This window comes from Electrophorus electricus, chromosome 1 (genome assembly GCF_013358815.1).
Source record: "Electrophorus electricus isolate fEleEle1 chromosome 1, fEleEle1.pri, whole genome shotgun sequence".
Lineage (NCBI taxonomy): Eukaryota > Metazoa > Chordata > Actinopteri > Gymnotiformes > Gymnotidae > Electrophorus > Electrophorus electricus.
Window position 1 is genome coordinate 29,947,568 of NC_049535.1, and position 17,112 is coordinate 29,964,679.

Below are 17,112 nucleotides of genomic sequence, written 5' to 3' on the forward strand. Positions count from 1 at the left end.
TGCAGACATCCATTAAAACGTAGCAGAAAATGGCAAAACAGTGCCTAATCAACCCCATGAACACACATGCATGCACACACACCTACCCACACACACAAACACACATGCGTGCACACACTCTGCTGCATTTCAGAGGGTGCGGCCCTGGAGTGTTGTTGGTGCTGGAGTGTGGCCTTTGTTGGCAAAGGACCAAAACCTGCAAGGATTCCCGGCGCTTCAAACAATAGACTTCCGCTGCAGAGTGGAGATGGGAGCTGGCAGAGTCCCGGAGAAGCACAATGGCTCTCCCCTCTGATTCATGGCACACCGTCACATCCTGCTTCTGTGAGCTATTAGCACACTTCGAATGACAGCAGTAAAGCAGCACGCAAAAGTGGAGCTCTGCTTAATAGCTTATCTGAGATGATGTTTGTTATGTTGTATGACATTAGCACGATGTTAGCATATCAGTCCTGGACTATTTGCTGAGTATGTACTGTAATTCATATTTATTACACTGATCTCACAGCATCAAAAGCAAAAAGTCATGTCTGAGATGTTAGGAATGTCCATGTAAATTAGTCTTTAGTTAAAATGATATCAAACGTCATTGTTTGCTAGGTTAATTACAAAGTCTTCCTTTTGCCAGGACTATGATCTAGGAATCCAGGGCAGCTCTGAATGGCTAGGGGCTCGAGATAGCTTGGGATCGGGACGGCTGAGGCTCCATGCGGCTGGGCCTCAGGGCAGCTGGGGCTCGGGATAGCTAAGGATCAGAGTGGCTGGGCCTCAGAGCAGCTGGGGCTCAGGGTGGCTGAGGGTGATGCTGGGCCCGTGGCACCTTGCCTGCGCGCACTTTCACATCCATGCACCAGCCAAGCCAGCCACAGCCAATCGTCCACCACCGAATTATTTACCATCTTCTCATCACACCTTCCCTTCAGAGCTGTTGGGCCGGGGGAAGGAGTGTGGCAAAGCTTGGCTGGACAGCCTGTCGCGGAGGACCAAGGTGCGAAGATTGTGTGTGTGCAGCCAATAATACATACTTGTCACTCTATAATCCACTCAAAATGTAAGTCACAATAGTCCACTCAAAAAGTAAGCTCTTGCTTACTAAAGTCCTTATTTTGTGCACAGGTACACAAACTGATAAGAAAAAGTAGGTATACTATTAACTGTCAAGTGGCCAAACTATTAACTTGTCATGGCCTGATCAATGATTATACTTCTGACACCTCAAGGACTTAATGCATCATGTGCCATGGCCCAAAAGGTTACATTACTGTATGAGTTTAAAGATTAGGCGTACATATGAGATGTAAAATATCCGCCCTCCTGTTTAGTCTGCGTGTGAAAGCACTCGGCAATGTGCTGAGCGTGTGGGCGCGTGGAGTGTGCGGAGATGTGTACTGAGTGTCTGTGTGCTGACCTCCTCGTCCTCCTCCATGTACTGGTTGTAGCGCTGTTCCATCATCTCCCTCTGCCAGCGCTCCTGCTCCAGGGTCTGCTGGATGAGCTGGGCCACCTCGCTTTGCTCCCCAGGCTTCTCCCGGCCAATTATGAACCTACCACACACACACACACACTCAAACTGGTCAGCTCAACAAAATGGCCGCAGTGGAAAGCAGTATATACTGTGAAGTCATTCTGCTGCATTTTTTTCACCCCTTTTTTCTCACAGTATTTTCACCCGCCTGGTGTTTTAAGAAGGACAAACCGAAACTGCGTTAAACTGAAGTGGTTTTCTCTGTGAGCAACAAAAAACCTTCCAACCCATGGACTGTCTCATTGTGCAGCCTCTGGTGATGGATCTGATCCCTAGCTGTGCCATATGTCGCCCTTGGCTGGGGATTCCTCAGAGTTTGGTTAGTCATGCTCTCCCTGGGTGGGAGGGATGGTAGGGTGCATCTCTCTCATGTCACTAAGCGATGCTCTAACTGGTGGGGGGCCTGCTTGGAACAGCAGTGCACAAAAAAGACCCAAAAGTGCGAGGAGAACACAGGAGGAGTAGTCAGCCCAGCAGACAGCTGGTTGTGGGGTATGACAAAGGAGATCTTTGACATCTAAAACATGGATGGAACTTGGGGATATGTCAAGCAATATGGCGGATATGCAAAAACTGTGTGCTTTATAAAGATTCTGCCACATCAGCCTTGTTATTGGGTGAAGGGTGAAACTAGCTGGTTAGAACACTGATTTGATAAAAATCACCTACAAATTAACATTCTACAGAAGCACTCATGTTTCTATCAAGCTTGTCACCAACAATGTCTAAAAATGATGAACAGTTCAACATTTAAACATACATACTGGCAAGACAGCCCATTATACAGGGTCTTTGACATGAGGTGGGTCTGTAAACATTTGAGTGTGACATACCTCATGCATGACTGCTTTATTCAAAAAAACAGTGGAATGGAGAACGGAACTTCTTTGCTTATAAAACAGCCTAATCGGCTTAAAGACTGGATTGCTGTTTAATGTGCACAAAACATTAAAAAAAAAAATTTCATGGAAAATGGAGAGTAATCTCCCTGCATAACGTCTTCTTTTGTGACAATATAAGACTAGATTTCCCACACTAACCCAAATCTTTAACTACACACAAACTACCCAAAAATACAGAAACTATCCAGATATAGTTTAAGAGCAACTTAGTTTCAGTTAAGTAAAGAATACTAAGATGCTAATGTCTACTGCAGATTCAGCTGTGGTAGTGTGAAATGCATGGATCTGATCATATTTTTAAGATCTCGCTGGCTTAAAAGAGAAAACACCTCATTAGGGTGATGCGAAATGAGACACTAGATACTAGCCAATGTGGAAAACCATCTACTTACTTACAGATCTTTAGTCAACAGTTCGTGAGTTTATAACTGTGGGGATGTCTGACTACTGAGCATCAGCCTTAATTTAACAGGATTACAAAGTTTCACTGCTGTCACTTTAGATATATGTAAATTATGTCCTTCAGAGCAGTTACACTAGTCATTTTTTACCCCAAAAGGGCCAAATTGAAAACATGCCACGTCCATAACACAACACCATGCCTGTTGTGTTTGAAATGAGATATAATGCAGGCCCTTGGTCTGAAACTTCTCAAGAGCGGTCATAGCATGAAAGCCCTGATAGCTGCCCAGTGTAGGGTTAGTCAGGTGTTTGCTTACTTGACTGTGCCGCTAGTGTTTCTAAGGACAGATGCTGCGAAGTTCTGAGTCACTCCAACCAGACTTGTGCCATCCACCTCCACTATGAGGTCATTCACCTTGATCCTGGCTCGGGAAAGAAGGAGACACAATACATTTGGTAAGGTAAGATGATGAATCTTCTCTTTTACAGCATCGGTGTTAAGACATTTCCACAGTGGGAGTATATTTGGTCATTCATTACCTTTATTAATATCACATTCCTTTATACACTAATAAACATTATTAAATTAGGAACATAAGATATATAGTTGCTCGATTAAATCACTGCCTGACTCCTGCAGTAAATTCAGTAAATTCCCAACGAGGTGGCACAGAGCCGATGACGTTGAGTGGTGCGTGATGGGATTTAAGGACGGCATACTGACACATGCCTCAGCCAACACACATGCAGAACTCTGTTTGGCTAAATCCCTCCTGTAATTCCATGCTATTAAAGTGATAAACACCTGCTATCATAACCCATCTCTAAAGAGTGCTGTCTGCAGGTTACTTGAAGCACTGCCTTCCTGGCTCATTTAAGACACCTCAGATGGACTATCACATTACTCATGAAGTTGACTGACAGAAAGAGGACCACTAAGATACCCATTTTAGCTGAAGAGGCGATAAGGAAAACCCCACCGTGTGTTGTCAATGCAACTGTCTCAATGAAAGAATGCAACCAACTGATCTCATACACCACCCAGAGTGCGCTGTGCACTATATCTAATGGCTAAAATGGGCCTCCTTTGATGCACATATTTTGGGACTCCTAGGCTATGTTAAATATATAATGCTGGCATCTTCTGACATCACCTGAATTTCTGCTAAAATCCGCACTACAATTAATCCTCTCAGTAACTGATGACAGATCAGGGTCCAGGATGCAGCGTGATTATCATGCAAACCACCAAGCGAGCCTTTAAATCGGCAGCTAAGATGAAATGCACCCTCAGGCTCAATGTCCAACGCCACTGCAGATCCCTGATCTGCATCCTCAAACTCTTCTGAAGTCAAATATAATAAAACCATATGTTCTAATAGCCTTGAGAGACTATGCACAGCCTCGTGGTATCCCCTGTCCAATAAACGCCTTGCTGCTTTTTCATCAAAGGCCTCTCTAGTCAATTTCACTCCAAGTCAGCATGGCTTGAGCCAAAGCCGCAGAAATCCGGCTTGTTTCGTTCTGTTCCGTTTCTGACCTTCCATCTCGGTGGGCGGCTCCTCCCTCTGTGACAGTCTTGACAAAGATTCCGAGTTTCTCCAGGCCCATGTCTGCGCCAGCGCCCATTCCGATGATACTGATGCCCAATCCGTCTCCATCTGATGGCACAGGATTGCACTTTACCGTTACGCCAGTTTACAGGCATTATGTTAAGAACCAATGTTAGATTTTAGTACTTTATAGGCACATGAGGAGTAATTGTGTTCTTGATGCTCAGTTATATAGCGTTTACAAACACCTGAATTACAAGTAACTAAGCTACCACAGGCATACTGTTTTAAGTAATCTTTCAAAACTACATCTTTTCCGGAGCAAGTGGTAGCAATTAGAGCTTCAGCTCTACATGAGAACAGACATTAGTAATCAGTAAGATCTGAGCAAAAACTAATAACACAAGACAATTAGTGTTAACAATTACTGAGTCAAACTTTAGACTTCATACATTAATTATATACATACATTTGGCAGACACTCCTATCCACAGTGTCTTATATATTGATCAGTATGACAATGCATGTACTCCCTGGGAAGTGAATCCACAACGCTGGTGCTACCTGCGCTACCACGTGAGCTACAGAAGTAACAGAACTTCTCATACAGAGAAACTAAGCCATCAAACACGACAAACTGAGGAAAATGGTGTTGTGCATCACCTTTCTCCAACTCCACAGGGAAAAGGTCCAGCCTCTCCACTCTCTTTTCCAGCTCGTACTCAGCTGAGGCTGCCATCGGGTCCACGTCATCATTGCGCCGATCGTAATCCTCATTGGAGTATGTGGTGAACACCTGGAAGGGATCAGAGGTCAAGAGGTTGAGCAGGTGGACCGGGTATGTTATACTCAGGAAAGAGCATAATGGTTGATGTGGAAATGAGCAGTACAGATGAGATGCCCTGACATTTCATTGACTTGAAGGACCAAAAGTAAGATGACCAGAGGAGACGTAAGAGGACACACATCTCAACCATGCGCATGTGCACTGGCAGCTGTAAGCCACATGGTAGGTTCATGACATAAAAATGTCCCTGAAAAGACTACAAATCCCAGCAGGTCACAAGACAGCGCAGAAGATACAACTCCAAGAGCGAGGACGTGGCTCTCTGGAAGGGAATGAAGGGAAGGAAAACTAATAAACCATCAAATCTGAATCCCCCTATCCTCCGTGTGTGTGTGTGTGTGTGTGTGTGTGTGTGTGTGTGTGTGTGTGTGTGTGTGTGTGTGTGTGTGTGTGTGTGTGTTTAGCTACAAATACAAAGCCATCACATGTGGAGACACTGATTATTTGAATCATTTATTTGAAGACTATAATAAAGCAGACATATTAGCAAAAATACCATGCTAATCAACATCTTATTAAAATAACTGTTCCCTCATCTGGCTTTACACATGCCCCTGCCACAGAAGCATACTTACAGTACCACATGTAGTGCACGAATGAGAAAAGAGGATGGCACAAGCATGAGATAATTAAGAGCTCGTGTCAGGAGAGTTGAGTTCGTCTACTGGTCAAAGAAATATCTCACACAGTGAGTCTCTGCAGAACGATTTCATGTGCAGTGCATCAATACATGCTAATAAAGAGGGCATGTGTGTGGTCATCCAATCTGCAGTGGAGAAACACTTGTGGGGGAGGTGTCTTGAAGTTGCGCTATTGTTAGATCACATTAGCTACAACCAATGAGAGAAAGGAGATCCCTCCCCAGCCTTTCTCTCACCACCACCACAGCCAGAAGATGAATATCCATCTCTCTGGCAGGTCAATAGCAAAACCTGCAATTTATGATTATGCTGAAGTTTTCTAATGTGCGTACATATTTTAAGTGTAGTAACAGCCTTATCTATGAATAACTATATATATTTAATGTAACATTTAATTGTCCTATCACTTAACATACATGATAGAAAAAAGGGATTTGAATTCAGCATAAGAAGCACCATAAAGCCCATCTATTATAGTCTGAGAGGCAAATAATGTTCACATTTTGCTGCCCAGTCTAGTTTGTCATTTTTTTCCCACCCCAGTAAAAGCTGTTCACAGAGCAGCATCACAGAGCAGCATCACAGAGCAGCATCACAGAGCGGCATCACAGAGCAGCATCACAGAGCGGCATCACAGAGCGGCATCACAGAGCAGCATCACAGAGCGGCATCACAGAGCAGCATCACAGAGGAGCATCACAGAGCAGCATCACAGAGCAGCATCACAGAGCAGCATCACAGAGCGGCACCCCAAGGGGAGATGAAGTCTGAGGCTTGCTCAGTTTGTCAAGTGCCCTCACGGATGAAGCGTGGTTGTAGCGCACTTTCAAAGATGCGAACCCAGCTGTTAGCTTCAGGTTGGGTCGGGGTCCATAAATAGCAGACAAGCAGCTAGATTAAATCTTTGTGTTTCAGAGGGTCACTATACTGGTAGGACAATAGGAAGACAGGAGGAAAAAGAAAGCCAGGCTCTCCTCTCACTATTCCCACCTGGGACACACTGTCCTAGTAAATGGGAGAGATCAGGAAATAGAGCACATGGGCATTAAAACATTCTTCAGTGCTAAATTAGGTGTGTACTGATAAATAATTCTCTCTCTGTTTGTCTTTAACTCCTTCCATTTTGACACTACTAGTATGAAGCATTAATATTTCATCAGGTAATGTTATTCCAGGATCCTGCACCAATCTGTGCACTAGCATGCACTACCACTATAGCAGGCTTATCTTCCTCTGCTTCAGCTTCGTCATTCAGCTAGTTCACTTCCTAGCTCCCTTCACCCTCCTCTCTCCGGCACCCACGCCCCTGTTGCTAGTGCCCCCCAGTGGCCATACTTGCTGAGAGCGGCTTCATACTTTCGTCCCTCCATCCTGCCTGTCTACCGTATCCCTTCACATTCCCACTCGAGTCTGTTGTTCTTTCTTTCATGTGGCTCTCCAGTTACTCTTCGAGTCATCCTTCTCTTTCTCCTCTATCAAATGCACAGAGGCTCTCCTGAGCTTTTTTGTGTGTGTGTGCGTGTGTGTGTGTGTGTGTGTGTGTGTGCGGGTGGAGAGCAGCAGGCAAAGGCATCACCTCTCACTGTGAATGCCATCGCCCTGATCACATGATCCATCTCCATGGCAACCGCCAGGCTTTGCGATTGTGACTCTACCATTTGTCTGTCTCTGCCGCTCTCTCTTTCTCCCTGTCTTCCCTCCTCTCTCCTCTCACATCTTTTCCTGGATTTGTCTCTCCCCTTCGGGCTGAAATAACAGGGCATGAGAGGAGTGTCTTCAACTGTCAGCATCACACTCTTTCACTCTGATATTAAGGAATGTGTTGTACACAAAAGTCAACTCACATAAGCAGACACAAACATACTGTGTAATAACAGCGTTATGAGTCTATCCCCAGTGTTAGTTCATCTAAAATACAGTCACCTGCATGCTACATGTTTCTGCAGATGCTGTTGTTGGCTACAATGGTACATCGTATTATGAGGCAACTGGAACTGGTACTTCAATTTTCCAAAAGTGCTCCTAAGGAATGTCTACTTGATCACTTCAGTTTTAGTATTTTGGCATCCTGCATTCTATCTGGGCCAATTTATACAAGCCAGTGTGTCTGGTGATATCTGTAGGTCTTCTGGGACTCTCTCTGGGTTCTCACTCTCTCTCTCTGTCTCCAGATGTGCCTGAGAGACACACACATGACCTCTCTGATCTGAAGAAGGGAACTGGGAGAGGAGGTGAGGAAAGGGGAGAGCAGCAGATTGGAGATGAGGGGAGAGGGGAGGATAGAAGAGAAGAGAGGACAGAAGATGCATGTCAGCTTTGTGGTTGATGTCTTTTACTGAAAACCATGCTGCAGTAAATAGCATTCACCAAAAGAAAAGAGATTTCAGTTTAAATCAGTACTAACATAAGCTGGTCATATAGCTCTCAGTTGCTAAAATCAGCACAACCGGGACTACCATGTAATCAGTACTGCATTCTGCCATGCTTATTCTGCTTAGCACTTTCTCTGACTTTGTGTGTGTGTTTGTGGACATGCACTGCTGTTATTTATCCAGGTCTGCCGGTCTCAGCCATTCCTCAACTGCTATGGAAAGATAGAGGACGATGGTGTTTTAGCAATACAGTAAATGGATTCTCCTCACACACACGCAGGTACACAAATGTCCACTTATACATTCTGAAAAAGAAGAGCTTGAGTGATAAAAAACACCCTGTCATACACACACACACACACACACACACACACACACACACTTTAATTACTTGCTGCCTCCAACTCCTGCTGCTACCAGAAAATGGGAAGAACAGGGTAGACACACACACACACACACACACACACACACACACACACACACACACACACACACACACACACACACACACACACACACACACACAATGTTGACAGCCACCTCACAGTATGTATAATTAAGCAACAGAACATGAGAGGGAGTGTGTTACAGTGAATAACATCACGGCTGTTATTTGGTCACTGGCATGAGGCCAATCACATTACTCCATCGGAACTAATGGTTAAAATACATGAAATCTAAAACCTTGAAAATTCCACCATCACTGCCACACAAATCCTATTCCCCTGCAGTAACTGGATCAGCTTTCTCCACTAAAGCTGTAACAGACACTAAGCGGGCTGCAAGTCTACATCCAAAGTGGATTAAGAAGAACAACCATATCCATAGACACTTACATACAGACCATCCTTAATCAGCACAATTCACAGTCAGCTTTATCTAATACCCAGCTAAGGTGTGTACGTTTGTGTGTCGTTTGGGTTTTTTCTGTTAGCAGTGCTAAAATGATACTTTTAACTAAACGGCGTCTGAACTGGTACTTTAAAAAAGTATCGACGGCATTTTTTTTTCTTGAGGCAAAGTTAAACATCAAAGGGAACAACATAGAGGCTACAATACACAATTAACACATCGCTAAGTCCTGCCCCGTTAGTTACTGTTGCTACGCCTGACTAAGGAGTACATCGGGGAAAATCAAATTTAGCCTACATGACTTTCTAATTACCCTCAGATGCAGTCAATCGGCCAAGACATGCTTGGAGTCCACATTTTGATTCTTCAGTTAGTTTAGAACAAACGATTCTAACTGTTAACGTTGGTAGCTAAAAAACACTGGAAGTCAACAGTAACCCAAGTATCCTTCATAAATAGTTTAGATGACCAAACTTCTCTCAACTCGTCAAATCGCATTCAGGCCTCACAGACTAGTCGAGTCTGTTCATACCTCGTATCAACGTGCGTTTTTTGTAGATTGGATCACATTTGGATCTCCCTTGATCACATGAAAAGCCAGGTGTAAACACACCCAAGACGACAGCATCACTCGAATCACTTTCGGAGGTGGTGAGAGACGGATCTTGGCCACATTTAATAGTGTAAAGCTACAAATAGTCTATAAACCGAATGTGTTTTCGAAGTTGCATGCGGTTCCGCATAAACGGTAATTTTACCAAGTGCTGACAAAATTTGCACTTTCTCATAAATGAAATTGAATATCTGGCATAGTATGCGATGGAATAAATTACGGCAGGTGCCAAACGAAGCCTTCTCCTGCGCCGAAGACGACGGTTCCTGCCATATTTAATAGTTTATAATGCACTGGTAGTGTGCAGCAATACATTTACAATAGGTGTCAGGAAGTAAACGAAAACGATGTGCTTTTTACGTCGGAAAGTAAAATCGGATCTCGTCTGAACCGCATTTTAGTGAAAAGTGTAAACTGAATCTGGCCAATGTAATGCAGATATAATCCGGATGAAACACATGTTGACGCAGGGTGTAAACAGCAGGCTTTAGGACACTGTGAAGTATAAAAGTGAATAAAACATCGTCACGTTAGCAAGTTGTTGACATCCAGTGTTTGTTAGAAATGTTAGCTGAACTATCCCTTCAAGTGGCACTAATATGAGGCAACGCAAAATACGTTAGATACCATATCATTCATGAACCGGTGTCATATTTGTATTGGTCATATTTGCACCCCTAAAGGCGAGGAGTTGTAGATTCCGTACAAATTTTGTCTTTTGCGTGTGTGTTTGCTAGTGTGTGTACTGAGCAACGTGCACGTCACTGAAGGCCTACGCATACACATCAGTGCGTGTTGCCCTCTTCGTTTCTCTTCCTCTAGGAAGAAGCAATGGCTGAGACACTTCTCATAAACAGAAAAGTATGCACTCCAGGCCCCATTTGACACTCCTAGCCTGGTTGCTGTGGAGATCCCCTATATGAGTAGACACGCCATAATGAACACATGCAAATACAGACACACACACGCATACACACACGCACACACACACGCACGCAGCTCAAAGGAGAGCCTCTAGGCATTTTAGGAGGATGCAACAGCTATTCTTAGTACTGTGGGTTTTGTCCATTAATTACAGTCTGTAATCACAAGCCTCTTGTAACTCTGGGAACAAAGAAGAAAAAGAGTGCACGTGATTCCACTGTAGCCTGCTGGCTCTCCCACACAGAAGAGAGAGAGAGCTACACATACCCATATACTTATTATACATGCATATTGACATTTATGCAATAGTTTATTACACTTCGTTCAGTACATTGGCGCACAAAAAAAGAATTAAATAATGGAATGATAATTGGATAATGCAAATAAAGCTTTATAAAATAAAAAATGAAAGAAAAATTAAATGGGAAACAGGGAGGAGAATGAAAGAAAAACAGAGAGGGAAAGAGTGCTCAATCTTCTTACACACCTATTCATTTTCTAGCCCTGTAATCATACATGTGATATCTCAGAAATGCCTTAGGTCTGCTCACAGCTCCAACTTCTTTAGACAGCTTTGCTAACAGGCAACTGACTTAAACTCTCTAGAGCTACTTCTCTTAAGTGACCTTAAACAAACATATATAGTTGTGATTCCTTCTAAGAGGTGCTTTTGAGATTACGGTTAAAGATTTTTGAATCCAAACAGATTGAATAGTGAACTGCAGTCTTGCTCTTTCTCAAAATCATATGGCCTGTGACCAAAGAAGAAACAGGAAGTCAGCTACCACAACAGGAAGTTGTGGATTATGATCAGCGTTATGTTCAACAAGGGAAACTGCAAATGGGCTATGTCTGTACAAGTCACAGAGAGTGAAGCAAAAATTAGAACAGACAACAGAACGTCAAAGAAGTGCTGCTGGATGGGATTTGAAATAGTAACATATTCTCCAGTGTTGATTATCACTAAGCTATACTCATAGGAAACTCATGAGCACTCACAGGAATCAGATTTTATAAGCTTTTGCATTCTCTACTGTCTCTACTGTATTGAAAGTTATGGCTGTGGTATTATAGCACATTTTACAGAGTAAAAATAAAATGCTTTAGAGAGACAGTTTATATCTGTGAGAGAAGCATCTGAAAACAATATATTAAATGTTTGTGCTGTTTGGGTATGAAAAGAAATGCACAAAGTCATACACAAACACACACACACACACACACACACACACCCCTTTATTCCTCAATTCAACTTTACATAAAGACATCATTATTTAACATTTAATTTAACCAAGTTAACATTGGACACAGCAGAAGATGCAAATTCTCATTTTGGCATTCTTGTCTAATACCGTCTGGCTTAGATCTTGAGCATCTATGGAAGCACGCTGAAAATATTCTGTGGACACTATCAATTCACATCTATTTATAGTGAAAGCCAATCGGTGGATTAATTAGCCCTGTGTTTAGAAGCAAAAAAGGTTGTAGTAGGACACACTATCCCAAATCATGTTAAAGATGGTCTGCCGTTCCATAGTGGCATGTATGGCAGGTTGGTAGGAATACAAAAATAGCCAGCATAGTCTGGTCTGCAACATACACATTGCTGCTGACAGAGGAGGTTTTGGAGAATGACATCATTAGAGTACAGGAGAGTCCTGACAAACCTGCGCACATGTACACATACACAAACTCAGGCTCGAGTGTGCACGCACACACACACACACACACACACACACACACACACACACACACACACACACACACACCATAGAGATGAAGCCAATATTATAAAACTGAAAAGATAATATACCTTTATCTCTCCAAAAAGGTGAAAAAACAGAGATGTTGTCTGTAGTGTTTAAAGCCCTTAAAGTGTTTATCTTCTCCATGCCTGAGATGAATGACACAGTACAGGTGGCCAGAGTGAGTGGAGATCGATTTTTACGCACACTGACCGATCCAAGCCCCTAAAAGCTGCATCCCCGAGAACCCAATAAAATACCAGTCCAAACAAGCATCCATCTTATCTCAGGAGGCGTGCTGGCCAGTTGGCTTTCACAACACTTTATTTATCTCTAAACTACAGCAACTCAGTGTTGCTTTCTTGTACATGCCAACCTCTGACCATTTTCTTGAATAACTGCTATAATAATCTGAAACTTTAAAACAGTCTAAGATACATAAAAAGAACAGATGTTTCAGCATTCCATTAAAACTAAGACATAGAACATTACTATGGGCATATTTTTTTAACAATGAAGACATCATTCATTTAGGGGTTCATACAGAATCTTTGTCAACAGGGACATGACAGAGTCCTCTGGTGCAGAAAGAAAGATGCTTGGTGGAGTTCAGAGTCAGATGTGGTCCCTCTGCCTTCCATTCTCACCTACACACCTCCTTTCTTTAAAATCTCTCTCCTCATATCCATCCAAGACTCCAACCCTCACACTGCACCATCTTTATCCTTTATTCATCCTCTTTCACCTCCTGCTTTTCCTGCCTCCCTCATTTAACCTCAGACATCCCAAGCCCTTCCAGCGGGACTCCCTGCTGAACTGCAGCACCAATCAGAGCAGTGAACCACACTGCGGTGACACAAACAGACCACAATAGCGTACTGAGCCATGTAGTCAGCTTTAACCAACACAGGCTGACGTGCTGTTCAGCAGAAGGCCATGAACAGGCTTGATGGTGCATGAACAGGGTGGTCAGGTCTTATGAGGCAGAGCTAAGAGGACTGTTTCCACCTGCCCAAGGGCCATCAGAGCCTGCTTGCACTTTACTCATCCCCTGAGAAAAACTGGTCTCAGATCTGCACCAGCACAACCAATAAAGTCAATGGACAGCAGAAGTCTAAACGCTGTGACTCATCTGGACGTGTACCCCAGGCTGGCACTCAGGGATTGAAGGAAATGAGCTATAGCACTGTAATCTGGCTGGATGTGGTACTAATCCTTGAGAAGCTCCTGTCTTAATCGCACTCAGGAATTGCATACATGTACCACCCCTGATCTGATTGTATAATGAGTGCACGTAACATTTGTTTAGACAAGACATAGTGTGTAGTTATGTGGTAGTTATATGGTAGTCTGTGCCATGGGTGATTGTTTAAAATCATGTGTTTCCAAAAACATGGATTAGATGCTGATCTTAACTGATTCTAGATTTTGAATGTTTTGTGTGTGTGCGTGTGTTTGTGTGTAAGATGTATTCTATTTCTGTAATCTCATGTGAGGAAGAGTCAGGATATACTTGTTTTCTTCTTTTTCATTGAAGCCCAAAAGTAAGATCGAGGTACTAGGGCACTGGCTTCCATAACTGTTGTCTGAGTCCTCTGAATGGACGGTGGGGCAGTGATCTCACCCACACCGAGGGCTTCGCCCTAAAACAGGTTTCAACGAGTCTCAGGCTCCTAGCCACACTGCGACAGCCTATCTTTTGCTAACGCTACCTTTACTATTGATCTGCAGGAAAATCAATACTTTCTAATATGCAGCTTCTTTAGTTTCAAACATGCATTCACTCAGACTAATGTGATGTAGGCTTTATGATTCAGCATGGCCCCTTCCACGCATCTCCCACTGAAGTACTTGCAGCGCTTTCTGAAAAGAGCTGAGAGGCATCACAACCCAGAGAAGCAGTGCACTGCAACATCCAACAAACTGAAGCACAGCCATGGCTCTGTGTGCACTGGGGAAGAAGGGCTATCTCCTGCACTTCACTCTGGCCTGCTCCCCCCGTGCACATGTCACGGCACGAAGCTCATTTCAGAGTCTGTTATAGGAGCAAGGAGCAAGCAGAGGAATGGGGCTTGGCATGTTTTGTGTGTGTGTGTGTGTGTGTGTGGGTGTGTGAGAGAGAGAGAGTGTATGTCTGGGGGGGGGGGGAGCCCAGCTTTATTACATGTCCATTTAAAGAAACATGTCCACAACAATTGTCTGCATGAATTAATAATGGAGGAGCAGGACGCTGTTTCCAGGTTAACACCTCCCATGCCCTTCCCCCTCCTCCCCGGGGCAATGCCAGCCCCGCCTCCCCAGTTAGCACTTTGCCCTTTTAATGGCTGCGTTACAAAAGGGGGAAAGTGATGAAGGTGATTCGGCTAGAGGGAGAGGACACATGCACATGAGAGAAAACATGACCACGTGAGCACCAACTGTCTATAACTAGTCTATATCTCCCCCCATGCATTTGCCATTCGTTGTTCGCTGCTAAACTAGACATTTCTTTTGTGATCTGACCACTTTTTGTATGAAAAGTGTTATGTGCATAGACAGAGCAACAAACAGAAGGGTAGGATAAATAACACATGTGAAACTGGTATATTACAAATAAAAAGGATAACAGCAAAAATATTACCATCACAAATATCAAATCATTTATGCTAATAAGTTAAATAGCAAGTAATTTAATTCATTTTAGATCATTATTAACTAAATAATAATAATTAACTAACTCAAATCTAAGGTCTAATGTGAGTCAAAGCTGACGATAGTAGAGCAATAACAGTTTATATAAAATGGTGTGAAGGGAAATTAATAAAGTGATGGGTCTATATAATTTTGTGTTGAAAGATAAAGGATGGAGGATGTGGTTTCTGCAGCCGATTTCAGTACTTCCTATGAAGTACATAACATTTCTCCCATATGGACCTCTCTTGAGGTCATGTGCAGTATACTGTAGGTATACAGAAACAAAGAGGCTTAGATTGGAACGCATGCTATTTCAGTGTGGGCCAGGAAGATCCCGAAGGGGAAAAATGAACAGAGGAGTAGGTGAAACAGCATTGGAGGGAGAGACGCTGCAGACGAATGGAAGACAAGGGACTGCAGGTAATGTGTCAAAATGGGGAGATATATTTAGATGGAAAAGATTACAGTGAGCATGTCTGCAAGAGGACGTAGTAGGCGTAAGGCTGAGCTGTTGAGGCTTAAGGAGAGAGTGTGCAGTGGGAAAGTCTGGCGGAGGAGGGGAGGTGTGCGAGAACAGAGACTGCAGTGTGCTAACTACTGCACGGGGTGGGGTGGCGTTAACGAGCGTGAAGGACACTCCGGCCTGACCATGGCCACAAAGGCCTCTTCACCCACCCAGCCCCCCTTTCTGGCACGGAAATGGCCCCCGGCCGTATCGCTTCCCGGCCGAGCCAGCTTGAAGGCCTGGGCAAACGTGCATCAACAGAGGTCAACACTTTCAGATCCCGTAAGCATGCACGTAAGCGTTCCCCCAACACCCAGGCACACGATAACACCCACTCCACACAGGCGGCACAAAACACACATTAAAAGACACCAGCTTTCATTAAATCAAATTAAAGTCCTCCGCTAAAAAGAAGCTTCGTGATCGTCGGATGCCCTCTCGTTACCGCTGAATTACAAAGAGCTCTCTCTGTAATGGAGGCGGGGCCAAAGGGTGCCATTCTACCCCCAAAATAACAGCGTCAGTGGCAGCTGGAGAGGCATTCAGATAAAAAGTACAAAACCAAGAGCCAGTCCCGCCCATGCAACAGCCAAATTGTCCCTTGCATTTAACTTCACCCAGGAGGATGCCGTAGAAATTAAATCTAGTAGCTTAGCTTTCAATCATATGGCATAAAGCTGGACACCGGTTAAAGCCGTGATCTGGCCTAAATGACAGTTAATGATGCATTCTTATTGAAAAGGCTCCTCATGAAGTTAAATCTTTGTTTGTGATACGCATTCTGTACGCATGTCGTAAAAATGTACTGCATGATGTTCTATCATCATGTAAAGTCAAAGCATAAAAGTCAGAGTTGTTGAGAAAGATAAGTGGGTGGCATGTCATAACTTCCTGTTTCTGCCTGTGTGTGTGTGTGTGTGTGTGTGTGTGTGTGTGTGTGTGTGGGCATGAACTTCACAACACAAATGGTACCTTACTAGCCCTTACTACAATTATTATTGAAATAACCTCAAAACTGGTGGCGTAGTTCTGCATGGGCCCCTGGGTGTATAAGTGTACTTAATGCTTAAGAACCCTTCATCAAATACTTACATTAACTATGCACAAAAACAATTAAGAAGGATTCAGGTTTGGTTATGCTAGACAGACGTGATTAGAGACTCTAGACACTGAAAGGAAGAATCACTCCAACGCTTCTGGCAAGTGGCGGCCAATACATTAGGACAGCAGCCAATGACAATGCAAAAATCCTGCACTGCCCTTCGTTTTGACTGGCATGTGTGTGCGCGTCACCAGGCTTTTTATGTGCTTATATAACAGCAAGACAGGCTGAGAAGAGAGAGAAAAAGAGACAGAGAGAGAGAGAGAGATAGGATAGCACACACACATTCATACATTTGTTTCACAGAGTCCGTCCTCTGCTGTTGACCTTGGTGTGCTTGGCATTAAGATCTCAACTTCAGCAGAAGAAAATGTTTCCAAAACTGCTTTGAAGGCATAAAGAACATGAGCATCCCACTATGTTTACATTGTGGACATCCTTGTGAAGATTGTCATT

At 43.6% G+C, this 17,112-nt stretch overlaps 1 protein-coding gene across 2 annotated transcripts in view; it reads right to left on the reverse strand.

Moving 5' to 3' along the window:
• ppp1r9ba (protein phosphatase 1, regulatory subunit 9Ba) overlaps nt 1-17,112 on the reverse strand; it is a 32,813-nt gene that overhangs the window by 5,910 nt on the left and 9,791 nt on the right. For both annotated transcript variants that reach the window (XM_026997866.2, XM_026997867.2), the window contains exons 3-6: nt 5,046-5,178; nt 4,370-4,490; nt 3,147-3,251; nt 1,409-1,544 (exon numbers count right to left, since the gene is read on the reverse strand). In XM_026997866.2, coding sequence (XP_026853667.2) covers nt 1,409-1,544; nt 3,147-3,251; nt 4,370-4,490; nt 5,046-5,178 — 495 coding nt within the window. The remainder of the gene's footprint in view (nt 1-1,408; nt 1,545-3,146; nt 3,252-4,369; nt 4,491-5,045; nt 5,179-17,112) is intronic.